General features: G+C 34.6%; 1 protein-coding gene across 13 annotated transcripts in view; it reads left to right on the forward strand.

Moving 5' to 3' along the window:
• The window catches only part of LOC141458560 (uncharacterized), a 96,293-nt gene that overhangs the window by 39,621 nt on the left and 29,618 nt on the right, over positions 1-27,054 (forward strand). For 9 of the 13 annotated variants that reach the window (XR_012461052.1, XM_074136708.1, XM_074136712.1 and 6 more), the window contains exons 6-20: positions 1,505-1,703; positions 5,390-5,531; positions 7,192-7,415; positions 11,751-11,939; positions 12,722-12,840; positions 14,181-14,444; positions 14,799-15,004; positions 16,502-16,601; positions 17,567-17,695; positions 18,411-18,527; positions 21,430-21,573; positions 21,961-22,122; positions 24,650-24,784; positions 25,853-25,948; positions 26,465-26,695. Coding sequence is in view for 12 of the 13 variants with exons in the window: in XM_074136708.1 (XP_073992809.1) it covers positions 1,505-1,703; positions 5,390-5,531; positions 7,192-7,415; positions 11,751-11,939; positions 12,722-12,840; positions 14,181-14,444; positions 14,799-15,004; positions 16,502-16,601; positions 17,567-17,695; positions 18,411-18,527; positions 21,430-21,573; positions 21,961-22,122; positions 24,650-24,784; positions 25,853-25,948; positions 26,465-26,695 (2,457 nt within the window). In the remaining variant the exon portion in view is untranslated. Of the gene's footprint in view, positions 1-1,504; positions 1,704-3,831; positions 3,983-5,389; positions 5,532-7,191; positions 7,416-11,750; positions 11,940-12,721; positions 12,841-14,180; positions 14,445-14,798; positions 15,005-16,501; positions 16,602-17,566; positions 17,696-18,410; positions 18,528-21,429; positions 21,574-21,960; positions 22,123-24,649; positions 24,785-25,852; positions 25,949-26,464; positions 26,696-27,054 lie in introns of those variants that run through there. The other 4 variants (XM_074136709.1, XM_074136713.1, XM_074136710.1 and 1 more) reach the window with 4 other exon arrangements.

Below are 27,054 nucleotides of genomic sequence, written 5' to 3' on the forward strand. Positions count from 1 at the left end.
GTACACTGGCGGACGGATTATCATCATTATTGACGCACTCCTTTCATTTCATAAAAAGACAAGAGCTCCATCAGAACGTGGAATTAAAGCAAATGTGCCAGTTACTCTAAGACGTTAAAATGTGGACCTAAAGATGGTCTTGTAAAGTAAACTTTTATTCGGAAATCGCACGGAATATTCACAACGGGCTGCATTGCAAAAAATATACACAATCACCATATCGGCATATTCACTGTTAGAATAAATGCGATGCATAATGATGCAAACTCTGTAAAAGCGTCAAACTGATAAATGATATTGAGAAAGAGTTATTATTTAGAAAGTCCACAGTGCAAATTCCAGATGGTATTATTCCGTAAAATGTCAATATTGGTATGTGCAGTTAAGAGACACAAGGTGATTTTAGCAGTTATATAATCAATTTATCATTCGTTCTAAAATCTTTATTGGCCGTGCAGGAGTGACGGCTTAGCCTGCTTGCTGTCCAGATTTGACACCAATGGATTGTTTTTGCTTGGGGTGCCACTAAAGGAAAAGTCTATGAAATGCCGGTCAATGATCTCCTTTAAGAAGAATAGTAATTGAATCAATAGCAGCAATCCAGTGCCGTTCGGCGATTACTGCTGTGGAAGAAAGATACCGATGCCTCATTTTCTTTATTATTTATTTATTTACTTTTAATTGCCATTATTTTCTATTAATAAAGTAGTTGGAAGACACTATTAATTTTTTTTATTATAACCTACCTAATAATAATAATTCATAAAATGGAAATCTTTAGACGTAAATAAATAAACAAAGCGTTAACGGGCATACCTTCATAGGAAAATTTTTTCTTCTTTTGAGGTCCTAAATTCATATTTTCAGTTAGGACACTTAACCCTGAAACACCCTGTATATATTTGATATGTAGACAGGGTTCTAACATCAAAGATCTCATTAAGAAAGCTATAGTTTTGTACCCTAACTGAAATGAATAGTTTTAAAAATAAATTTACTTTTTAATCCAACTGCCCCGAAAATTTTGGGCGCATCGTAAGCGCTGGCCTCAAATCGGCATCTAATCTAGATTTCAAACAAACTTTCTGGTATTTGTTTTCTTGAGTTACATGAATATAGACTACAGAAACTGAACACATTTTTTTAAGAAGTTTCGAACTCAGTGATCTTCAATATAGAGTACTTCTGCTGAAATTCCAAAATTGTAAATCCTCGTTTTCCTTTTTATGGACGGCTAAAAATACTTCCTCTTTTGGTTGGATAAGACAATTTAAAAACTTCGGAATTAAAAGATTAAATGAATTACTTATTGCTTAGTTGGTTTTTAAAAATTAATATCCTAATTATTTTAGGCAGTTTTCTGTGCACAGAAAATTTAAGTGAGACTTGAATTTGAAAATAGCTTTGAAGAAGTGCTCTGTGGATAAACTACAATAGTTCAAAAAAGGTTTTTGCCTTGAGCTCAACAGAAAATTGTAGCTATTTTTTTATATTTTTTTTCTAGTGCTGGTTTAAAATAGTGTGGACATCACCTACTGGACTTGCGACTTTTAAGGATGCATTTAAAGTAAAATGTGGTGAAAACCTGTACCTGCAATGGCCGAATTTAGTTGATCACAATTATCCTCCGGGAAACAAGACAGTAGAGTATACTTTGTCTTGCGATAAACAAGAACCTATTTGCGAAAAGTACAGCACACTTGGTAATGCAAGCTTTTTATTATAAAACTTGAGATATATCTGTTTGAAACTACAGGCAGCTTCTACCAAGATCATCAAATTCTTAATTTCTATATCCACTAAGTTTATTTGCGGATACTTTTATATTTCAACTTCTCTCGGTTTAAACTTCACTAGGACTGTTGTGTCACCATCGACTTGAATAAGTCATTTAATGTCCTTCAGTAGAGCAGCTTGGTTGCCATCAATTTCATAACCAAATACTTCATATTAAGCCAAGTTGTAAGTTGAGGTTTCATGTTGTTCCACCGGTAGGATGAAATCAAACAATTGATTTTTTTGTGTGGACTGTCTTACATTGAAAACTATTCAGTGGTTATGTGACAAATTGGCGACTTAGTTGCGAACAATGTACATTCAACAATTTAATCGCAGTTTGTTCTATAAACACATCAAGGAGTTTTTCTGAGTGTGAATCTACTTAGATAAAAGATTGTACTCAAAGGCAGATAAACGAAGGCTAGGTCCTATTTTGTAAAGATTCTTTGAGAATGTTGAAGTGGCTGAGTTCAGCGCAGAGGGGCTTCAGTGAGGAAATTTGACAACCTCTTCAAAGGTCCTTGATTCACCTTGAAGCAGTCAACATCGGTGAATAGTCTCTCTGTTCAGTGCTTTGCCATATTTCCTAACTTACTCTTTTTTATTATTATCTTCTCTCTCTCACTTGATTATATTTCTTTTCAATTTCTGTTTTATATATTTTACTTGAATTATTTTTTTTTTTTTATGATTTAAGGCGCGTCAACATCTAAGGTTATTGGCGCCTGGTGCTTTTATCAGTGCACTGCCGGCCTCCAGCCAGTGTTCTTTCGTTACCGACAACACTGTCCATCGCCGGACAGTGAGTTGTAAGAAGCTCCTAGGAAGAGAAAATCTAAGGGTCAGCAGCTGGATTCGAACCCGGGACCTCCGCGTGGGAGTCCAGTACGATAACCGCATAGCTAACCCTTCCCCTCTACTTGAATTATTATTTTTTAAATTTATTTTTATTATTTTTCCCTCCTACTATTCTTCTTTCTTTATAACGACGCAATTTTCTAACCTTCCGTTCATCAGTAGAACTCCTAGTGGAAATGTCTGCGAGTAGGAGGGCTCTGGTCCCCGCCTTCAGATTTAAAGTCAGCTAAGTTGTGTGTTGGTCATGGAAGCACAGATAACATTGTTAATGAATCTAATACAAGTATCAATACGTATGAAAAGTAACTACATTATGAACCATAAAATGTATGGAGGAGATATAAAAACATCCTTGATGATGTATCGTCAGCTCACTTTCACCAGATTGATTGCGGCTGCTTTCTCTATGGGGATTCCGCTCCTACACATCTCCAAAAGATTGACCGCATCCAATACAAAGCCCTACATACTCGTACATGCCTGGGCGCTCTCCAACTCAAACCCTATTAACGCGTTATTGACGGAGGCGAAGGAACCTCCTTTGAAAATAAGAAGGAACCTATTAGCCTCGCGCTGTATAACTGACAGACTGTCCTTGATGAATCAACCCGTCATTCAGAAAATAAGCAGACTCGCTCCCCGAATTCTCACTGAAAAGTATTAGCAAAAAAGAACACAAATCCTAGTAGATCAGATCTGGACTCTGTCGCAATTCATGCTGTCCCTACACCAGAGTAACCATCTTTCAATATTTTCTTATACCTTGAATGTACACTAAGAGCTCCAGAGTAACTAACTACCAGTACGATAAAATTATCTCTGAATCGGCAAACAATGAATGCTTATCGGCAGAACTAAGTCCCAGGCTCCCAGAGCATGCTACCTCTACACTGATGGATATAAATCCCCTGAAGGGGTGGGATGCTCGGTGTTAGACTCACAAACCAACCTTAGGTTATAGAAGTTTCACCGTCATACCTAAGTCTTTTCGGCTGAACTCACTAAGTGCGCAAATCTCGTTGCCTCAATAGATGCACAAACAGTAGTCATACTCTCTGATAGCATGAATGTGCTCAACATCCTAAAATGCCCCGGGATAACGCCGATTTTACTGTCTTCGAAACTGTCTAACTCCTGAAGAGAGCTGGTCTTAGCGGAAAGCCTGTACGATTGATATGGATTAGGGGTCACTCATGGCAATGAAATTGCAGACTCCAAGGCAAACGAGGCAAGAGAATGGAGCATTTAAAGCTTGAGAACATGTTACTCTCAGATATCAAGGACTACTCCAAACATTATTTCAGGGAATGGTCCATAGAGTACGAGAAACCAAAATACGCCAAAGGTAATTTTACACCTCTTTAACCATCATTTCTCGCTCCACCACCACCACAGTCGTATAGGAATTTTAGTCCCTCCAGTTTGCTCTTGCCCTTCTGGAACAATCATCGATGCCAACCACCTGATCCTAGAATGCACTAGTCACCAGGATGATAGAATTGTGGAATGCTGTTATAAAAGCGAAATGTTCACTTCCTGCCAATCCGCATACCATCCTCTCAAAATCAATATTCGAATTATATTTGTCTATTTTCCACTTCATAACAAAGAATAAAATCAAATTTTGAAAATAAAAATGAAAAAATAACAGTAACTAAATCAGAAATAACAATAGAACTCCTAATATACATATATCAGTAAATAATACATTAATTACATCTCTGGCTAATCTGCACAGACAGGAAGCAAAAAGTAAATAAATAAAAAGAGGTTGTGACTCTGGATGGAACTCTTTTATATTGAATATCGACTTGGGCATTGAAAATATGTTTCTGTCTAAACTATTTTTTGTCTTTCTTCTTAAAATTCATCTGAAATTGGCCACTCTGAATGTTTAAATTTACCTCATCCCTCACTCTCCCTCTATGTTTGAATTTCATTTTTCTCTCTCTCTCTCTACCATTTCAACCCCAAACATTTGGTGTCGAAACTCGGAAAGCTCCTTGCCGCTGGGGAGAATGCCTTGAGATACAACAAAACATTTTGTTCGTTTATTTTTCGATGTCATTTGATCATTATGTTTATATATTTTATTGTTTTGTCTTGTACGAGTCCAAACAGTCTGTGGCATAATCCCTTTAAAATGTTTTCTCTAATTTCGTTCCAAGATCGATTTAAAGTCTCACCACTCTCAGATCTCCGAGCATGCCCTGAACCCTTCTCCTCCGCCGATTTAGGCGTTTAAGACTGTTTAAGGCAGATTTTTTAGACCTTTCTTCATTATCGCTGACCCCGTGGAGCCATCCTCTCTATATCTGCTGCTTTCCTGGGTGACTAAGCTAAGAGTAAAAAAAGAAATCGTTATATATCGCTATGAAATGGCTACCTTTAATTCGTGACTTTCCATTTTTTTCTTACCAAAATGATACATTTTGAAATATTACATTCATAGGAATTAAACAAACATTTTTCTGCACGATTTTAAATTTAAAACATTTATAAATATATATAATTAATTAAATAGATATATATTCATTTTAAAGTTACGTTTAGGTCAAGGTTGCCAACTATTTAACTCGGCAAATCGGCGTATCTCAAACCAGGATGTCAACATTGTTGACGTACAAGTTGCGGTCTGTTGCTTGGTTTAAGCTGTTAGTTATTTTAAGCTGGAAAAATATGTTGTAATAGATTTTATAAATTGTTATTGTTTTACACCAAATGTTATATACTTTTTTATTTAATTTTTCAGAACCGACGTTTAATCTGAAAAGATTGACTTGCGACACCAACTATGTATTCACGTTAAAAGCAGTTAGTCTTGGAACAGATGCGGAACCAGCTTCTAAATTAATTAACGTTGAAGTTGGAAAAAGGAATAAATTAAGTATAATGTAAGACATTTTGTTGTTAAAATTTTCATGATTCTTATATTACTTTGGAGTTGTGTAGAAGTCGTAGTGTGCACATCGTGTCTGCTAGAGTAGTGAAGATAGTGAAGTTAAATTGGGGTTTAAGTAGTGAAAATTGGCGTAGTGATAGTTGTACAGCTTAGGAATATTAGTTACGGAGGAATTCTAACGAACAGAAATTGAAACATATTTCAGTGAACATTCGTATTAAATACCTTCAGCTGCAACAAAATTAAACAGGTGAGGGAATTTGGACGTTAGCTTTGGAAGTTTTGAAGGCCAAATATATTTATCTGTACTATTGTAATTGCAGATAAGAAAGAATAAACAAACATTTCTTTTATAGTCTCTTTGCCTTGTGATTGAATCTATCTACATTAAACATATAATGAAGGAAAAAAATAGACAGGATATTAGATAAATAAATGAAATAAACTAGATAGTCGTGGAACACAAATGACCGAAATAGATCAAAATCTTCAAGAAAATATAAAATATAAAAGTAAAAGACGACATAAAAATTAAAATAGATATCGAAACTTCTTAAGCGAAGGAAGAATGTTCCAGGAGAAAATATAATTTACTAATCTTTGGGCTTCCTGTAACGTACTTTTCTGCTTTATTTACAGAAATAAAGTTTTGAAATTAAGGAATGCACTGAACTCTTCGGAGAATTACAATAAAGGAGGATTTTTTTTATCTGTGTAAGGGAGGAAAGGAAGGAACTATTTACTTATCTGATTGGATATAAGAAGCAAGGTAATAAGGTTATGCTGAGAGGAGATAAACTAGTGGTTATTGGCTAACTTTTCACCTTAGAGGAAATGAAATTTCCGGTAGTAAAAGCAAAAGGAATAAAAATCACCATGCGATAAAAACGAAACTTCACTCAAGATAAACAAAGAAGTGAAAGCCAGGGAAGATGACCAAAATCAAAGTGAAAATGATGAACTCAACGATGATTTATTTCACGATAAATTGTACTCAAAGTCAAGCGAGATTAGGAACATAGGGAAGGCATAGAAAATAACAGATCTAATTTAATATCATACGATTTTAAAACATTGAAATCAATTACAGAAGATAGTTTTATTATTGGAAACTTAAATAATCATAATTTACCGTAAAAATGGATCAAATGGCTCTGGGGTACAAAAAATAATGTTTCAAATGATAAAATGTTCCATTGTCGGTCAAAACATGTAACTCGTAATGATTTCTTCAATACAATCTATTAAAAAGCTGAAATATTAAAATATTACAATTACAAATTATAATATTACTATATTGCAAAGTGTAGAAATAGTAGAGGTAGTAGAAAATATTAAAAGTAATAGTCAACGAATCAATAAAAAGGACAGCTTGAGGAAGTGGGCATTGATTTCCGTGCTAGCGTTGTCCTGAATAAATGCTTTTGGCACAACCACTATCAATTTTAGGCTGCCTTTAACCATCTGCATCGTAGTAAAGGTGTGCACAGATTGTTTTTTTAATTTAATTTTTTTTCTTCTGCAATTCATTAAACTTGATAAAGCTTGGCGGAGTCTGCAGACGCTGATAGGCGGGAATGCTTATTATGTATATTTGGTGGTTGGCATACTTTTTTATTACTATTTTATAAAGAATTGTAATATTCACACAGTTGCCGTAGTAATTGCGAACCGAAAAGCAATCCTGGATTACAAATACATCTGCAAGCTAAAGAAATATTTGAAGATAAAGATGTTCCATTTGAGTGGAGCTGCTCTCTGAAAGACGGAACTCTAATTCCTATAGAAACCTTGAGGGAAAAAAGTGCTGAAGAAGATCTGTTAATAAAACCAAACGCGCTGAAGGAAAGTACTGTATATATGTTTACTGTAAAAAGTGAGTACTTGATTCTCCTTTGGTACATTTCGTCTAATCGTTGGAATAGTAACGTTTGTTTATACCTTAACAATTGAGTTAAAAACAAAAATTGTGAAAAATAGATGAATTCCGCAGAATTTTTATCAGACTTTTAGCATACTTTAAACTGAGCGTATTCAATCTAAGGAATAATACTTAAAAATTAACCAATGGTCTTTTTGAATGTTAGTATGAACTGCAAATTAAGTATGAACTTTTTTCTTTCATTTTTTCCCTGTAAAAAGTGAACTGACTCTTCACTTTTCTGTGAAAAAAGGTCGTTCTTGAAATAGGCCTTTCTCTAAACTACAATTTCCCATATGAGATTTCCACAAGGACCATTGCCTACAGAGGACCGTTCGAGGCTAGCGATTTGAGAGCTTCCTTTTGAGTACTTTTGTTTCAATGTTTGGGAAACTTTTAGTATTCATCTTGGCCCTTTTCAAACAAAGGGGGCAATTTCATCTCGAGTTGATTACAGAGGGTATGTCTCTAAGAGTTTAACTTCTGCATTTTATACTCTAGAGTAAGCTATAAGGACATAGCTCTATTACCGTTGATAGGTAAATGGTAGTGGTCCAAACAGGATCGGACTAAAGAGCACTAAACCCACCAAGTACATGTGGATCCTCATTATTGACACTCTATTAAAGTGTTTAATAATGTAAAGAAAATTACTATAATTTAGCTTTAAAAATCAATATTGGTTTTGAACCAATGTAGGTGGTTTCTTTCTGTGAGTGGATTCTTGTCCAGCGGTTTGTTCAAATAGATTGATTCTTCAGGCTCTGATCTAAGGAATTTGAAAGTCATCAAACTATGGTAGTGCATACCATCACTAAGTCAGAGTCATATTTAAAAGAAAAAAAATCAAAAAATGCAAAACCAGAGTTCAACGTCCGTTAGAATCTAGGTGGTAATTGATTATTGATCTATATAGAACTAAAATAGTGACTGAATGTCACATGGAATTTACAATAGAAATGGCCGAACTTTAGGATCACCAGGTAGGTACTCTTAAATTTTCAACGGAATTAAAGAAGCGTCCTGCCATCAAGATCTGGCGACTTCCATAATCTTCCAATGCAAGGATAGATGATATTTTTAGTAATCATAATTTATTTGTTTAAACTTTAGTTTTTACAAATAGAGTTATGTCAGTGCAAAATCTTGTACAAAATGAAAATAACTATGAAGAGAGAATAAGAATGTAAAATAAAGAGCAACTTTGTGTACGGAATTAGAACAAAAACAAGACTTTAATTACATAATTATAAAATTGAATAAACAAACAAAAGGCATTATCTTGGAAATAAAAACAGATAGAAAAGAAAATTCTAAAAAGGAAAGTATAATAGAAAGGAAATAAATATATAAAAAATAAACAATAAAGAAATACTTGAATCAAATAAAACAGACAACGGGAAATTATTAATTTTTAAGATCCCTTGGAGACATGGCGTGTAGGAAATAATTGTAAATATTGCTCTTTTTTTGAATGTGTTGAAGATCGCATAATAGGGAGGTAAGGGAGCATTCATAGTTATGCAAATATTTCAATGTAAATGATGTAAGACTCGGCAAGTAAAGAAAATAAGCTCAACGATAATGGTGCTATGCTACTTAATATATTGTAACGAAGTTGACCTGGGCAGAAACGAAAGGCCTAGATTGTTCTAGGGGTTGAGCGACCAAAGTCGGTAACAGGCCACCACTGTGTAAACAAAAGGGCCGGTCTCTACCTGAAGAGAAAAGAAAGGCCTGGATTGTTTTAGGGGTTGAGCGACCAAAGTCGGTAACAGGCCACCACTGTGTAAACAAAAGGCCGGTCTCTACCTGCGCCGGAGAAGAAAGGGGCTAGATTGTTCCAGGAGTTTAGTGACCGTAGCCTGTAACGGTCCACCCCTGTGTAAAAGCCAGCTAAGAGAGAGGCCGCAGTTGGGGTGGTGGCATATGTGTTTTCCCAGCCAGTGATTGACAGGTAGGAGTGAGACAAACAATTGGAGGAGGCGGCCCCAGTTGGGGTGGTGGCAGTATGTGTTCTCCTGCCAATGAGCGGCAGGTGGGAGCAAGACAGACGGAGTTGGAGTAAGACAAAAGGTTAGAGGAGGGCAGCCCCAGTTGGGGTGGTGGCAGCATGTGTTTTCCTCAGCCACTGACCGGCCGGTGGGCGTGACACAGACGGAGTGGGGCAGTCGCAGTTAAAAGGAGGCAGACACAGCTGGAGAAGTTAGTTTTAGTCTTGTATGTTTAGTCAAGTTCGGAGTTAGTTTTGAGAGAGTCAGGTCCGGTTTATCAATGCTCAGTTAAAAGTGACTACTACATAACTGAAAGTTAAGAGATAGCTTAAAGTTATCGTTCTAGTCACCCATCTCTCCGTTTATCTACTACATTGTTGACTGTTAGTTAGGTAACTGTAAGTTACTCTCGTTTTGACGTGGGTTGGTACTGTGGATATTATATTTGTGCGTTCCCGATTGGTTATTTTATTCCGCTCGCTTGAATTTTAGTGATATATACATAACCTAAAACTGACATGAAGCAAATTTGTGACAGTGAAACATGGAATGTATTAAACAGGAAGAAAAAGGTAAAGGGGTCCAAATTTTAGTGCTTGCGATAAACAATTATTAAAATTAAGCAACGAACATAGTTTCTTCTTCATAGCACTTTAATATACTTCTAACTAAATATACAGTAACATATTTAAAAAAATAAAAATTATATTGCCTAATAGATTCAAAAATTTTATAGAAAGCATTAATGAAGTTTGATGCTTTGTGAAATAATAATAAAAATTTAGCATTCCAAATTTATATAAAAAAATGTAAACTCGCTTTGTGACCAAAATAATGGAGTAATAATAATCAACTAAAACAAATTTAAAAAAGTTAATTTCACAAAAATCCCTCTTTAATTTTGAGAAGTTTGATTATATAATAAAAGAAAGTATTATTTTTTAAAAATTATATCAAAACTGTGGTGTAAGCCTGTTAGTTATGTTTAGCAGACAAAAATGCTGTCAGTTACTTTAACGATCACTATGACTTACAGTTAATGTGTAGCTGTTAGCTATCTTGCCTTGATAAACACATAACCTGCAGTTAACACTTAACTATTAGTCAAATTTAACTTGACTAAGCATTGATAAACCGGCCCTTAGTGTTGCGGAGTGCTTCAAAGTTAGCTAGTCAGGCGGTTAGTCAGTTAGTGAGTAGAGCTTTGTTTGTGTAGCAGAGACTAGTGCAATTCGGTGCAGTGCGGACCAGTGGTCAGTCGGGGAACAGTTTTGTGGCGTTACGTAGTGAGTAACAGTAAACTGTTGTGACTGTTGTAAATGGTAACTGTAATGAATAGTGTTAGTTGCTAGTAAATGTTAATGTTAGTAAAGGTAATGTGTTAATAAATCAGGTTATTACTTACAAATTTAGCGAGTTTTATTATTTAATCAAACCCACATATTAAATTAACTAGTGGCAGGCATTAGTTATATAGGTAAAGTTTCTAGATAAAAGATAGGAAAAACTTTACAATATATACATATATCACTGGGCATAATCGAGTAGTACCAACCAGCAATGGAGAACCTTAATAAATTGTCTGAAGGCAACAGGAATTTGGCAAATAAATTTAATTCTTTTAACATTAGTTCTAATTCGAAGATAACTTTCTGACTCGCCAAGCACACTCACAGTCCTGTTTATTGTATTGAACTGAGAATTAAGGGTACGATTTATATCCAATGACATACAGTGATTTCTCATTCTCAGCACCAAGTCACCTTTTCTGCATTTACATTGGCGTTTTACTTTTTAGAAGCTATATGTATTTAAGCGAAGCCACGTAGTTCTCACAGACGTTGAACTCTGGTTTTTACTCTGGTACAGTTGTTAATATCAGATACTGTCATTATCTTAAGTAATCTTATCCTCTAAAACCATTATTGGTGTCGAGGTTCCTTCACAAGTGCTTTCGAACCTTCCTTGTCTTTGGTCAGACTGTTGGATCATCTTTTCCAATCTAAACGCCTTTTTCGGAAGCTCCTCATCAACTGTCCAAACCAACTATTGCCAACCAGCCCTTGTACTCTTAACAGCTCTTCCACAAGTTTTACTTTGAGAGAAATATTGATTGTCCCATTTCTAACTTTGTTTCGTTGTTTTTTGAATATCTATAAACAAGGTACAAAACTGATTAGTCTTACTCATTTTTTTAAATAAAACAATATTAAGGAGTTACTTTGTTTGGTGCTAAAAATTTTTGTGAACTTCTTTTTAAACATTTTCTAATATATTTTTGTCTGTGATCTAATAGAAGAAGATATCATTGCTAATTTTGCGGTTATTACGATGGGACGTCCTACTAAAGGAACCTGTCAAATTAATCCATCACCAGCAGTTACTGGTCAAGAGGTCAATGTTACATGCACAGGCTTTAAAGCACCCAATTGCTCTTCTCCTACACTTAAGTACGAAATTTATGAGAAAGATAAGAATGGATCACGTAAGCATGGAAAATAATTATTCAAATTTCATAGATCACGTATTCTTTAGATACGATTGAATTGCAAGATTCGTTAGTCACGATGTTTTTATGTATGTACTTAGTCTCAATAAAGAAGACATCTGTTTTTGCATGATTAAAAAACGCAATATTTTTTTAAATCGCGTTTTTTTTTTTAAGAAATAATTCCTTACAAATTGAAGATTAACAAACAGAATCTTTCCGAAGAAAAGCGATCTCCTACATTAACTTTTTTTTAATGTGAGCTCGTAATTATTCTAAAAAGACATCCTCTTAATATTGGAGACTAAATTAATTTGTTGAAGAGGTAAAATACGCCCAAAGACTTTTTGCATTCACTTATAAAAAAAACATTTAATTACAACTCTAAGTAAATTTTTGAAATTGTAAAAAGCGCGTAAGTAGAATAACATCTGTCCGATTGCTGGTCATAGATTCTGGTTTCACTCCTCCAGATGTTGCTTAAACTATAGAATACTTACTCCAAGAATTAATTGCAAAAGGAATCGAAATAGCCCTTTATAATGTGCTGGACATGATCATCTCTTTTCTTCATTCAATCCTACTTAAAATTTTAAAAACCAACTGCAGTAAGAAATAAAATAAAAATGGCCTTAACAATTCTTTCAAGTAGCGTATTGTGAAGCGTTACATTGGTTTCATTTGCAATTAATAGTTAATATAAAATGCAGCAATTAGTCTAACAATTTATTTTATTAAAGTAATAATTATCTGCTGATTTGTCAAACAAACTCTTCCAGAAACTTTATTGAAGAGTACAGATAATGCTAATACAACAATTAAAATTACCAAACCAAATATTACGATTAAAGTTACTGAAGAAGATGGTATGTCAGTGACAGAGAACATTGTAGTTGAGGTAAGTTACGTTTATAATTGCTTCTGAACATTTAATTTAATTTAGTTGTTTCTCCATTTTATAGCTCTAAATCTATTTATTTATTTTGTTGTTACTATCCAAACCGAGTATTTTATTCAATTCCATCAGTTTTATTTTTATGTCATTTCTATAAAAAAATCTGGTGCGGCCACTCATACGACCTAACCACAATTCTCAAGGTTTTAACGTACTAATTCTTTCTGAAGTAGTGCAACTTGTATAACCGTTCTTCCATTGAATGCGACTTTGGAGGGAAACTTCCTCTCGTCACTCCCCGGAACTACCCTAACTGCCCTATTTCTAGCAATATTCTTATAAAGTTAGAAATCTACTCGAATGAAGTGTAATACGAAGTTGAGAAAAATGTAAAAGCCATTCTGGAGAAAATTCTGAATGTAAAAAAATAATTCATTATAAAGGTTTCCATCCGGTGAAAGCTAAATTCAAAAATTTGACACGATTGTAGTAGATTACTCTCGTTGTAAACATCTGAAATTGTTGGAAATTAATGAGTGTTCAATTAGCTCGCTCATCACACTGAATCAATCAGATCTAAGTTTATCAATGATTTAATGAATATACTATTTCACTCGACGATTACTACCATAAAAAGGCTCTGGGAATTTCTTAATAGAATTCTAAATACTTCCGTCAGCAAAGGGCTCATTTTTGAACTATGGCTCAACTAAGTGCATTCTCTTTGCAAGAGGACTATTATTAACGTTATTACTATTAACTATTATTGTTTCTGTATACAAGGTATACAGAAACACATTTTTGGTTAACTATGGTCTCCAAACTAACATTTCCCTAGCAAGCCTAGTTTTTTTAAGTTAATGTAATTTTTATTATTAGAAGCATGACTTAGCTTTAGAACAGAAGTTTCTAACAAGAAGTCCGACGACAGAAAGGAAGATTTTTTGTATGCAGCTCAAATTAGTTGCTTTCTCTAAAAACAAATGTATTAAATGTACTGAAGGTTCAAGGAATTTTTTAGATTTGCTCTGAATGCACAGGTATAACCACTAAAAGCAGTAGATCTTCTAAAATTCATGAAATGTTCAGATTTATTGATCAATTTTTATCAAAAATAAATTTAATTTTAAGATTTAAGTTTAGGTGTTGTTTAATGTCTCGAGTACGTCAGAAGGAGTGAAGGCTTTAGGAGAGAATGTAGGTCTTAGAGGTTTGAGTCCTCTTCAAGTTGAGTTGGTGCTACCTACTGAACATACCAGAATATAAAGTAAATATATTGCAGAGGTGAGTGACAAAGAGATCAACTTTGTCTAAGACAGTTTTCTTGTTTCTTCTTGTTTTAGGTTAATCCACCTACAACTACAACTACTACCACAACAACAACAACAACAACAACTACAACAACATCTAAACCTCTACCAAAAACATCAGTACATCCATGTGATGAAGAATTTGTAAAACAACTAGTCGACAGAATCAATTCACTTATACAAATGAAATATATTGACTTGGTCTTAACCGAGTTATCAGCTGCATTCAAAATCCGGAAGTCTTTAAAATGTTTGGACGCTTTAACTAAAATAAAAGTACTAATTATGTTAGCCAAGGTATGTATGTTTCCTTATTACATAGACGTAATTAAAATTATATTAATAACCTTGAGATGAAGGTAATTTTAAAACAATATGATGGCTAATACTACCCCCTTAAGTAAACAATAGAATTTATAATGAAATAGCAAAATTAGCGTTATTGGGCAATAACAAAAATTTCCGTTAAAATGGAAAGTATTAAACACAGTTTTAAAAAAGTAATATTTAATCAGTTTTTGGCTTTCCGTTTCTTAAATTAAAGTAATAAAAGAATAGTAATGTTTCAAATATATATTATATAAATGGATTTATCCTGCTGACAAAACAGAAAACTAATAACCTAATTAATAGTTATTTAAACACTTTTAGTTACAGTTCAAAAAAATCAGTGAAATTAATAAAGCATCATTAATAATGGAAGAAATGTTCCCAATGGAAAAGGATGATGTTGCAAATGCACAGTTTGAAGATAGACTAACTTTGTATGCTGGAAGAGTTTCTAAAATAATATCCGCACAATTAGAGCGAGAAAGTAAAGGCGAACGAAATCTTACCATCATTCAGTCAATAGCAAGGTTTGTAAATGACAAAACTTGGGAGTTTATTCATAAAATTTAGCTTTTTTAATATATATTTATAAACTGAAGCAACTACATGCATAGGGAATTTTACTACTTTGTTCCCTTCAATGACCGTAGGGGTTGTAGTAGGGGCGGCTATTTTTTGTTCTAAATGTGAGTGGCAAATTACCGACCACAAGAGTATAAACAACAATATTAGAAGTTATCTTTGGGATGATTGGGAATTGAGGCTTCCGAAGTTCTCAACAACTTCTACTGAATAACGAAACCAGTATAAGAGCTTTGTCACAAATTGAGTGCGAGTGGAACTTTTCATACGTCTGTTCGGATGGCCTTAGTTGCCCATGCAACTATGGTGAGAACTGTACCACATGCTGTACTTCTACATACCGTATTTATTGGAGTTTAATAATTTGAGTTGGCTACACTGCCTTACAGAGTGGTTATTTTTTCAATGCTTATTTTGCACTCTCACCACGTGTTCTCATGTACATGTTTGATATGTAGTGTTGTTGTTCTTTTTCTTTAATGGAAACATTAAACATCAATGATGTAGAGCAAGGATGAGCAACACGCGGCCCGCCAAGCATTTCTAAAATTGAATTTGATCTAATATTGATCAGCTTGTATCGAAAAAACAGTGCCAAAGTTCTCATTAAAAATTTCAAGTAAATTCGTTTTTCTGTTCTTTTCTTGTTTGTTTTTATCTTGCATTAAAATTTGTATATGAAATCTTTACTTTTTTTTTAATTTTATTTTTTTTTATTCTAATATTTATTATAAATAAAGTTTCGTAAGTTATTAATAAAAGTTAATCTATGTGCGGCCCGCCAAAAAAAATTAAAATTAAAATTGGCCCATTGATTAAAAAGGTTGCTCACCCCTGATCTAGAGGGTATTCCATCGTTAATAGGGGGTTTGGATTCGATTGGCGTGAATGCTTTTAAAATAAACATTATGTCAAAATAGGAAACAAATTACCGTCCCATCTAGACTTAACATATTAAGGTATTAATAATGCAATATATTTGTTTGTTTATTATTAATGTGAGAATTGTTAATTAGCTTGCAACATAGTTTTTAGTGGGAATACAAGAAATATTTGAAATATTTTTTCCTTTAGTTTTTCTGAATTTTTCTGTATACAAACTTTTATAAACCAAACCAATCTTATACTTCTATTAGTATGGAACATTCTAATCATGAATGTTCAATTTTTTTATAGTACTTATTCAAATGGAGCTCAACATTCGATCATGCAACATTACCAAAAATAATCATTATTCATAGAGGTCTTTTTGAAATTAATGCTGCAAATAAACGACTTATCTTGTTGATAATGAAATAATGACGTGATGCAACTGCCAAACTACAGTTTGCTCTTTGAGCATCTCACTTTTACTTTGCTGAAAAAATCAAAAGTTTTCTGTCAATAGGATAAGAAAATGTATAGAATGACTTCCTTAATTAATGAATATCTTAATGTTACAGCCAGCAATTGAATTCTATTAATGGCGTTTTTTACATTGAGGATAAAAAAATTATTGACTCAAACACAGAAGAAGCAGAATCTGAAATTCATCGCCAAAAGGTAGTAAGAAGTTGCTAGAATATTTTCTTTCTCTTTTTAATTTAGATATTACTCTAATTCATTGCACTTCATCCTTTTTCATTTCAATTTGGTACAATCTTCCTGGCGAAACCTTATTTTCGTACAAATTATCATAACTTTAAAGTGTGAAGTAAACAAATCCTGCGCTTAAAGGAACAAGGTTTAAAGTGCTTAAATGGCGTGAATGTCCCCACTCTTTCTTACTACTACTCTCAAACTCCAGTTAAGAAGTCAAAGAATTGCGATCATATTTTAATTTCACTAGAAAGCCCGTTTTAATTCTCCCAATTCCAAAAAAGTGATGTTTTAGTGGTTATGAAGCATGGCTTCGTATGTGAGAGATACTCCCGTTTGAATCCCGCATATAGCTACATTTTATTAAAAAAAGTATTATGATGTATTAAGTATTATGAATGACTGCATGTGCGGATACGAACTGGGGATATCTCACTTACAAAGCCACGCTCTTGACCACTAGACCACCACCTCAACTTTTCTTGAAACATCGTTTCTGAATTAATTCGTTTTTATGTAGATCTAAAACTTTTACAGCATCCTACCAAAAAGGTGTGTCATGGACACTTCTAATCAAAAGTTCCGAAAGTGTCTAAACTCCAAGATTATAGTAAAAAGAAATTAGTAATATTACCTTGAGTCTAATAACTAGAGAAAGTCATGGGAGTTACAATAAGATTATGTTAAATGTTAAGTCCATTTCTCTATTGTGTAGGATCTGAAGGAGATAGTCGCCACAGAAACCGTTATTATAAATAAACATTTTTTATTGATAATTCTAATGTAACAAAGACTGTACCACTCGTACTAAAGCCAATGCGTTACTAAAATAGTGTATGTTTTTTTTTTTGCTTAATTAATTAAAAAATAAAAAATTAATTAAAAAAGAAGATAAGGACGCCTATTTTATAATTTTGTGTCTATTTTAGGTTAAGAAAGGAATTTCCGAATTTATGGGATCACTAGAATATTTAGGAAACGCCTTGAGAAATACTTTTAAGATAAGTGGAAATCCTGAGATGTCTTTGGAGAGTAAAGATATTTCTGTTTTTATAAAGGTGAGATTTTTGAAAAAAATAAATAAAATGAATGATAATTTAAATAAATATTCTCATTGAATATTATTTTTGTATTACTTGTTGATGGCTGAGGTTTGGTTTCTAAAAATCTTCAAGAGCTTTTTGTTGGCTTAGTAATGGTTGTCTCGGTAGTGAGCGTGATAGGTAGTGTCATGCTGAGCAAGAAGAGGTTTTCTGGTTCCTATATTACCATGTTCTAGTTACATGGTCAAGTTCATGATTAGGAGGTAATGAAACGGGCCACGACCTCTTAGAGATCTGGCCAAGTTATAAATAAAACCAAATGAATCAAAGGAACATGAAAAATTCACGATACAAATAAGTTTCTGAACAATTACACATTTGAATGAAGTAAAGAGTGTTGGTTAGATAGAATGTGCGATAAAATTCACTTTTGTTAATGTACTCTCACGAAATCAGTTCCATAATTTGCAATACGTATCTAAGGTTATTGCAAAAAACAATGCACCACCCAGAAGTTATAACTGTAGAAGCTTTAAACTTTCACTATCTGTTAGTAGTGAATGATATCAGTTGGGGAAAAAATGTCAACAATTTTAGAAGCCTTTATGGTACAAAGGTCGTATTAGTATACAAACGAATTTTTGGACTTATTACGTGTTTACGCAAACAATATTTTACGAGTATTGATACTAACTTTAATATTATGCAATTAAGCGTTCTTTTTTTCTAGGAAGGAAAAACAAAGGCATTCGATGACCGAATGACACCTTTCAAAAATTTTCCAACTTCTCTACGTTTTGACGATAAATTTCTTGAAGCTTATAAAAAAAAATATATATCTTTGGAAGTACGTAATAGACAAGTATAAAGAAATAAAATAAACATAAGGTAATGCAGTGCTAAGTATTTTAGGAATGCCGTTCGGCGGATGTGGAAACAATATTTTCTGTCTTGCCCGGAAGAAACCAAAAACAGTGGTACGCTTTACCAGACTTGCCTTGCCGCATGCATGGACAATTCAAGTATAGGCATTATATTTTATCGACCTTATACTTCTACTTGTTCTGAATCTGTGGTACTTTTTTTTTTTTTTGCTGTAAGCTGGCTGGAGAAGTGCAGAACGTCAAACATTGTTATGTCTCATTTTGACTGGTAATGCTGCATTTACATTCCTCATTAACTAAGATTTGTCCTATTTTATAACGATTTTTATAACAAGTCATTTCTAAAATTACTATATTCAAGTACCTTTAAAGTATTTTTTTAAAGTATCCAGCAAATAATACAAATAAATTTAATAGTTTTAAAATTAAATATAACCAGTGTATGTAATTATTATCGTAGAAGGAATGGCTCTAATTTTCAGACTTAAACTCTTCAAGAATGTGTAATAGAACTTCAACCACATTTCTGCGCATCTCTGGCCATTTTGTTGGAGATATTTTTATGTAGTAGAGGGTAATTGGCGGTTCTGGCACACCTAAAATGTGCACCTCTTTTGTGCAAGATGGCCGCCATCCCCACTTCGCCCAACCTTACCCCCACCCATCCTTATTGATTAATCATCGAATTGGACGAGGGTTTAAGCCACGCCCCCTTCTTATTGACTAATTATCGAATTGGACATCGGGTTTAATTCACGCCCCCTACCCCCTCATTATTGACTAATCACCGACACACCTAAAATGTGCAAGATGGCTGCCCTCCCAGGCAATCATCGATTACGACGACATCACCTTTACCCCACCCCTTCCTAATCGACCAATCAGCGAATTCGACGACACCACCACCCCTACCCCTTCATTCTTAATCGACCAATCAGGAACTTGGATGAGGGCTTTAAGCCACGTCCCTTCCCCCCTCTTAATCCATTAATCGGTGAATTCAACGACACCACCCTTCACCCCCCACCCAGCCCTAATTACATGACACCTACCTTTATCCCACCTCTCAGTCATCATATTCATTGGCCTATCAATCCTCCTACAAGATGGCTTAACCGCTGTAGTACACAAGATTGCGGACCTCGTATTAGCTGGTGACGTCAATATGGCGGGCTTCATAAACCTGTAGTACTCAAGATGGCGGACCACATACCAGCTAATAAAACATACCTCCACCCTCTCGCCCACTGATAGATGGGAGGGTGCATTTTTTTTTATTTCTTACCTGAGATTCGATCCTACAACCTTCTTGTTGGATATTACGTCATCTTCACCAGTAGACCACATAGTCTCGCTTACTCTAGTTTTGAATGTTCTCTTATGTTTTACCTTGAAATTATTTTTTTAAAAATCTAACCCTTTTACCAAGAATGTTTTTTTTTTTTTTTTAATTTAAATTGCCCACACTATCACAAAAATATTCAACTTAAATAAAAATGGATAACTTCACTTTAGGTAATAGAAAATTTTATTTACTTACCCCCTTCACCAGGACTGCTTCCTCTGCTGATGCCGCGACCTACACTCACTGAAAATTAAACGCTAACTAACAATTGGGACATCCTACCAGCTAGCTTCTAGCATTATCCCCCCACCACAATTACGTCACACTCTAACTAGCCAATAGAATTGCGTCTTTTTTTTCAAATGATTACCTCTCTGGACATGCCTCTGTAGCAAGCCCCCCCTCCCATCCACTGCTTTATATTTTCTGTAAATTCGTACATGTGCCAACAGCTGTTTTTTAAGTAGGAAAATGATTTGCACTGCTAACTTAATCAACTGCGCATGTGCAAACTTCAGTTGTGTGAGACCTTAATACAGAAAGCAATTGCAACCAAATATATATGCGCTGCATTTATTAATATTTTTGAAAAATTAAATAACAGAACTTATTATGACGCAACTTGTAGCAACGTTAACTAATTAGCATATCTCTTATTATTTCTGTGTACTGTGTAGTCCCAATAAGGAAACTCATATTATTTCCGTTTTTATTTAATAGTTAATTTGCCTGTACATACTCCATGGTGTCGTCGAATTCGCTGATTGGTCGATTAGGAAGAGTGGGGGTAAGGTGATGTCGTCGTAATCGATGATTGCCTGGGAGGGCAGCCATCTTGCACATTTTAGGTGTGTCGATAATTGGTTAATAAGGTGGTAGGGGGCGTGGCTTAAACCCTCGTCCAATTCGATGATTAGTCAATAAGGATGGGGGCGTGGCCCTCGTCCAATTCGATGATTAGTCAATAAGGTTGGGGGCGTGGCCCTCGTCCAATTCGATGATTAGTCAATAAGGATGGGTGTGGTAGGGTTGGGAGGAGTGGGGATTGCGGCCATCTTGCACAAAAAATGTGCACATTTTAGGTGCGCCAGAACCCCCATTTCCCTACTACTAAGCCGTCACGGTAGCCGAGCGGTTAGAGCGAGTCTTGGAAAGCAGGATATGTATTGTGGTACTAGGTCTTAGGTCTTGTTTCCGGTCTTAGGCCTTGGATTTTATTTAAAGGTTATAAAAGAAATTACAGTACAGGCATTACTTTAATTTACTTTATTTTTATTTCACATTATTTAGGAGAGGCATTGTTCCTGTACAGTTATATAATAAGTCTTTTCGTGCCTCTTACAATAATACTCACTCGAAAATGTTTATATTACCTGATTTGATGTGTTTTGCCTAAATAGTTCTTAATATTTTAATAAATAATTGGCGAACTAATTGAGCATTATTTTCATTCTTTTAGGGGTTTTATTTTCTATTCCATTGAGAATTAAATATATTATTCCAGTTTTTCATTTCACTAGGTTATTCACTTAAAAAAGAACCCTGTACATTGGGCCAATCAAACAGTGAATTCTGATCCAGTGTTGGTTTATGTATCTAAAAAGGTGGGGAATAAATATTACAGGCTGCGTGATCTTAAAGGAGCTTTGCATATTTTTTTACCAGTGAGTATTTCAAAAAAATCCCATCTCTGAAAAAATGTTCACATAATTATGTGACAAAATGAAAGTATAATAAGTATTTAATGAATAATAAAAGTATTTAGCAGTAAAAATTGCCAGTAATAGTGATGACAGTAATGATTAGGTCGCATTGGTGAGCTAAAATTTGTAAAGTGGCTCTCTTAAATCTCAGTGCCTTTATTTTTGTACTTATCACAGTGCCAGAGCAAAGTAAAGTTTAGAAATGAAACAAAGAGTGGGAGAGCGGAAGTGGATGGAGTTGTTCATGTACAATTTTGGGTTTTCAAAGAGAAAAATTTGTATCGTCGGTTCACTTTCTTTTATTTCTACAACTGCCCTGATAACATCTTGCATCTTTGAATATTTCAGTTAAGAGAGGCTAAGCCATTGATACTAAAAGGAGTCGCTCACAATCCACAAGTAGATAATTCTCTTCTTGAAAAGGATAAGACAATTACTGTTCACCGTTTGGACATCTGGGATGGAAGTAGAGGAGGTATTTTTCTAAATACAGAACTTCAAGCATTACGAGTGAGTTAAAGTGTTTTTTTAGCTGGGCTAACGAATTATGGATAAAACAAATAATGCGTAGGATGGGATGTATAGAAGGGAAATACGGTAGGCTGCTATTGGAAAAAAGGAGATTGTGGATAGTTGGATGAGCTATTTCCAGGAAGTTTTGAATGATGGAGAAATGGTGATGGGATATACGAGGAAGGAATTCCACAAGAGGAGGGTGCGGAGCCCCCCTCAAGAAAGGATTTTGACAGTTTTCTGGAACGAATGAAAGGAAATAAAGCGGCATGGGAGGATAGAAAATGTGTAGAAATCATTTGCCAAGGAGGTGAACGCCTTGAGGAGGAATTATACAACCTTATCCTCAAAGTGTGGTTAAGAGAGGAAATGCCAAGGGATTGGGCAACTGCCCTAATTTGCCCTGTCTATAAAAAAGGTAGCCTGTTGAAATGCGAGAACTACAGTGGGATATTATTACTGAGCGTGATTTACAAAACATTGGCGGCACTTATAACAGAAAGGGTGTCAGAGGTATAGCGAGAGCTATGTGATTACTTGTCTGGATTTTGGAGAGCAAGATCGACGGTGGACCATATTTTTACAATGCGTGCAATAATGGGGAAATTTTATGTACGGCCTCGAGTTACATCAACTTTATGTGGATTTTAAGAGGCTTACGATTCGGTCTCTCGAATTGGCCAAAATAGAGGGCTAAAAGCAATAGGAGTCCCAGCTAAGTCGATAAGGCTGGTTAAAATGACCTTGAGTGACACGGTGGCAAAAGTAGCAACCTAAGGTCAGATTTCCTGAGAGTTCGCTGTAAATGTGGGCTGAAGGCAGGGAGACCCGGTGTCCCCGATCATTTTCAACCTGATATTGGAAATGGCAGAGCGAAAATGCACGATTAACCCTGGAGGGAACCTATATATCACGATTTCTGACTATTTGGCCTACGAAGATGTAGCCATTATGTAGAGGTCAAAGACTGCGTATAGGGAAACTTTTTTGGAGTTGGCTGAAGGTTAACAAGGAGAAGGCCAAGTACATGTTCACAATTCGGCGAGCAAAGAGTTTAGAGAATTGTTCGCGGGCCAGCACCGGTTTGAGGGCGTTAAAGGATTCAAATATCTAGGAGCTGTTCTCACTAACAAAAATGAGGTGAGCCGTGATATAGAAAGTAGAATAGTGGCCGGAAATAAATGTCTGGGAGCGCTAAGACGGACATTCTATCATAGCTCCCTTTCAAGAGAGACCAAATTGACGATCTACAAGTCAGTCCTTAGACCGTTATAACGCACGGCTCGGAATCGTGGACGTTGAGGCATGCAGACGATTTGAAACTGAACCGCAGGAAAAGAAAGGTATTAAGGGCGGTCAATGGACCAGTGCCAAAATAGAGTTTGAGGTGCTGAAAAAACGCAGAGTTAAGAGAGTTGTATGAGGAAGAGGATTTAGTGTCTGTGGTCAAGCAGGGAAGGTTGCGTTGGGTGGGACATGTGCTTAGGATGGAGAGCACCACGAAGAGTGCTGGAGGCAGAAGACCGAGTGGGGAGACCTAGGCTGCGTTGGATGTGCGTTGTGCAAGAGGATCTCTGGAAATAAATGTAAGACAGTGGTGAAGAAAAGCTCTAGATAGAGAGGCTTGGGGTCGGGTACTAGCGGAGGCCAAGGTCCTACACAGTTGAGTTGAGTTGAATTTCTTAGGAAGTAATTGCACTCGATTTATTTATTTATTTAAGGCGCGCCAACACCGGAGCTTTTTTCAGTGCACTGCCAGCCTCCGGACAGTGTTCTCTCGTTATAGACAACACTGTCCATCACCGGACATTGAGCTCTAAGAAGTTCCTAGGAAGAGAAAATCTAAAGCCCAGCAGCTGGTTTTGAACCCAAGATCTCCGCGTTGGAATCCAATACGCTAACCGCACAGCTAAACCTTTCCCTTTACACTGAAGTTAAGAGGGTATTCAAATAATATATTTACTTTTAGTTTTCTAACGGTGCTATATGAAAAAGTTAATATTTCAACATCCTTTCAAGCTGCAGCTTAATAAAAAACTGTAGGAAATTTTTGATTTCATCGATTGATCTTGCAACATTGATTGATCGATTGATGTAAATCGATCCTGCAACACCTCAGGTCTGACATGCAAAGGGCGTAATTGTGCCGTGGTTACCTCGAAGGATAGTTCTAAAAATTCCATGGAAGGACTTATAAATTATAAGGGTTACTTCCTTCCTGAGTTAACTTCCTAATTTCTTCTGCATAAAGTAGAAACGAATTTCTCTTAATCAGTTACTTCATAAAGTATCTTTACTATATAAGTACTCTGGAATCACTAAATGTATAGTGTTAATTATGTTGAAGCGTTGAGAGAATAAAAATTATTGAAGTAGGTGTTCTATCACTTACCTATTTATTATGTTCTACGTTTCGCCTTGGGCGCTATTGACAATAATCAACAATAATAATATTAATAAAATCATTCAAAATTAAATTCTAAAAAAATTAATTGTTTTATAAATTAATGTTTCTTAATTTTAGGTGATTATTTTAGAAGATGAAAGGCCAGTTTTCGTTCACTTTGATTTAGAAAAGATTAGCCATAATATTTCATACATTATTCGAGACAATAAAGACCATGTTTTTGTTTACATTGGTATATTACTTGATAAGAAGGTCAGTTTCGTACTTAAAATAATATTATGATTAGCTTACGTTTTTGCAACCTGGATTGTATGTACGTTGCTGGATAATATCTTTTATTATTTGAATCTTGTAACTTTTTCTATACGGTTGTTACAGTTTCTCTAAAAAGAAATTGTAAATCTCAAAGAACATCTTGATAATCTTTTGAAATTGAAGGATGCTTATTATTTCATCAAATAAAATTTTGTCTCTGCTGAAACTCCTGGCACTTCGGGATAATTGTTTTTAGCTAAATTTCTGATTAACTAGGTCTTTATTTTATCAAGGGTCATTTTCTATCCTAATGTTAGCAACTTCTGTACCAATGTTATAGTTATCTTGGTAGCATTGATCCATTCATCTCACAACATATTCTAGCATACCTACGAATCCTTACTTTGGAAAAACTCCACCAAATCTATATGATCATTTAATTTATATTGAAATTTAATTCTCTTATTTTCTTTGTCGTTTCTTCCAACACATGCAAGATTTTTTATTTCTGATATAAGTTGGACATCTTACAGACTGGTACTAAATCGTCAAAAACTCAATATCCTCTCACTAGAAGACTGGATCTTTATAGCATCCGACCTGGTCTCGACGGCCACGCCTTACCGTGATAATGACTCTAACAAAGCCAGAAGTTGCTCTCCATTTCTCACCCACATTCTCTCGATTACATACGATCTATTGTTATAAACCAGACTGCTATTAGTTAACAAATAGGTTCGACTAAAAATGTGGTTGGGTTGGCTGTAATGGATAATATAGTTGATATTATCATCGTAGCAAGTATTTCTTTGATTGCTGTTAAGATTTTGACTTCTACTTACAATGCTTCTGTCTCACATTATTTCGCTGCCACGAAGTGGGTTCACTTTCGAGAAAACATTCGTGATCTGTAACAGCAATAGATAGTTTTTTCACACCGCTCTATGAATTATATTTTTCTCATTGAAAATTTGCAGAAATTAGTTCAATATAACAAAAACCTTAGTGTTTTTTTCTAACTTAGTTTATGTGGCAATTATATATTATGTATATATATTTTTTCAGACACCAGCTGGAACTGAAGTTTCTTATGAAATAAGAGGACACAGTGTATTTTGTAAAGTATGGGGCGATGGAAGTTGGGTGTCTGGTGCTTGTCAGGTAGGTTTACTTATTAATTTTAAATGTAAATATTATTTCATTTGTTCTTGTGTAATTTATGAGTTCATGTTTGGTATAGATGTGCTATGTGGAGAATGTTTGCTTGGTGTGTGATTCTATTGATGCATTGTCAATGCATGCATGCATACATAAGTGTGCATGAGGAATATTTGCGTGAAAAAATACTAGAAAAGTAATGTTTATACTCGTGGGAATAATTATTAATTTATAATTTATTTTACCACATTAATTTAAAAAAATCTGATAGCGAGTATTGTTCATTGTTTTGGGTGACAGTTTCATTAATACAGTAGCTGCTTATGAACTCCGGATTAGCAGGCAGGACAGAAGATACACGAACTTTATAACAATATAAAAATATTGTATTGTCATTAAGCTCTGAAGATGACCTAGTCCCTACGATAAATCTCAGCAATATAAAAAAATCATGACTTAAATTGGCATTATTCTTTTCTTCCGACTAAATCTGTTAACATTAACTTCATTACATTGCAGGTTGGTGAAGACTTCACACCGGCACAAGTGCATTGTATATGTAGTCATCTTTCATTATTCTCTGCAGCAGTATTCCCTGTGCCTAATAAGATTGATTTCATTCACGATATTGAATTATTGACTACAATTAATATGAACTTTTATGCTGCAGTTATGGTTGGCACTTTATTACTCTTGCTAATTATTTTGATAACATGGGGAAGAATTATGGACAAAAGAGATGAAATAAAGGTAAGAATTAAAGGGAAATATTTAATACTTCATCTTACATCACTAAAAAATGTATAATTACGCATATAATTATCATTTTTTTAAAAAAAGGAATACAACTACCGAACTTGATGAATTTTGAATCAATGTGGAACAGGTATACATTAGTGCTTTAATTTTAGAATTTTAGCTCTAATGTTTAATGGTAGTGACCCGACAAAGAAGAATGTGGTTAGCAGTTCTGCTAGCATGCGTTGTTGAGTCCTAATATACTAAAAGATATGTATTCAATTCTAACCGCATACGTTCTCTGCGGATCTACCTTGGTCACCGTTACCTGTCCTTAAAAAAAATTAACAAGATTTATTACTATTTATTTT

The sequence above is a fragment of the Rhodnius prolixus genome, unplaced genomic scaffold (genome assembly GCF_049639745.1).
Source record: "Rhodnius prolixus isolate KJV_2025 unplaced genomic scaffold, Rpr scaffold_5, whole genome shotgun sequence".
Classification (NCBI taxonomy): domain Eukaryota; kingdom Metazoa; phylum Arthropoda; class Insecta; order Hemiptera; family Reduviidae; genus Rhodnius; species Rhodnius prolixus.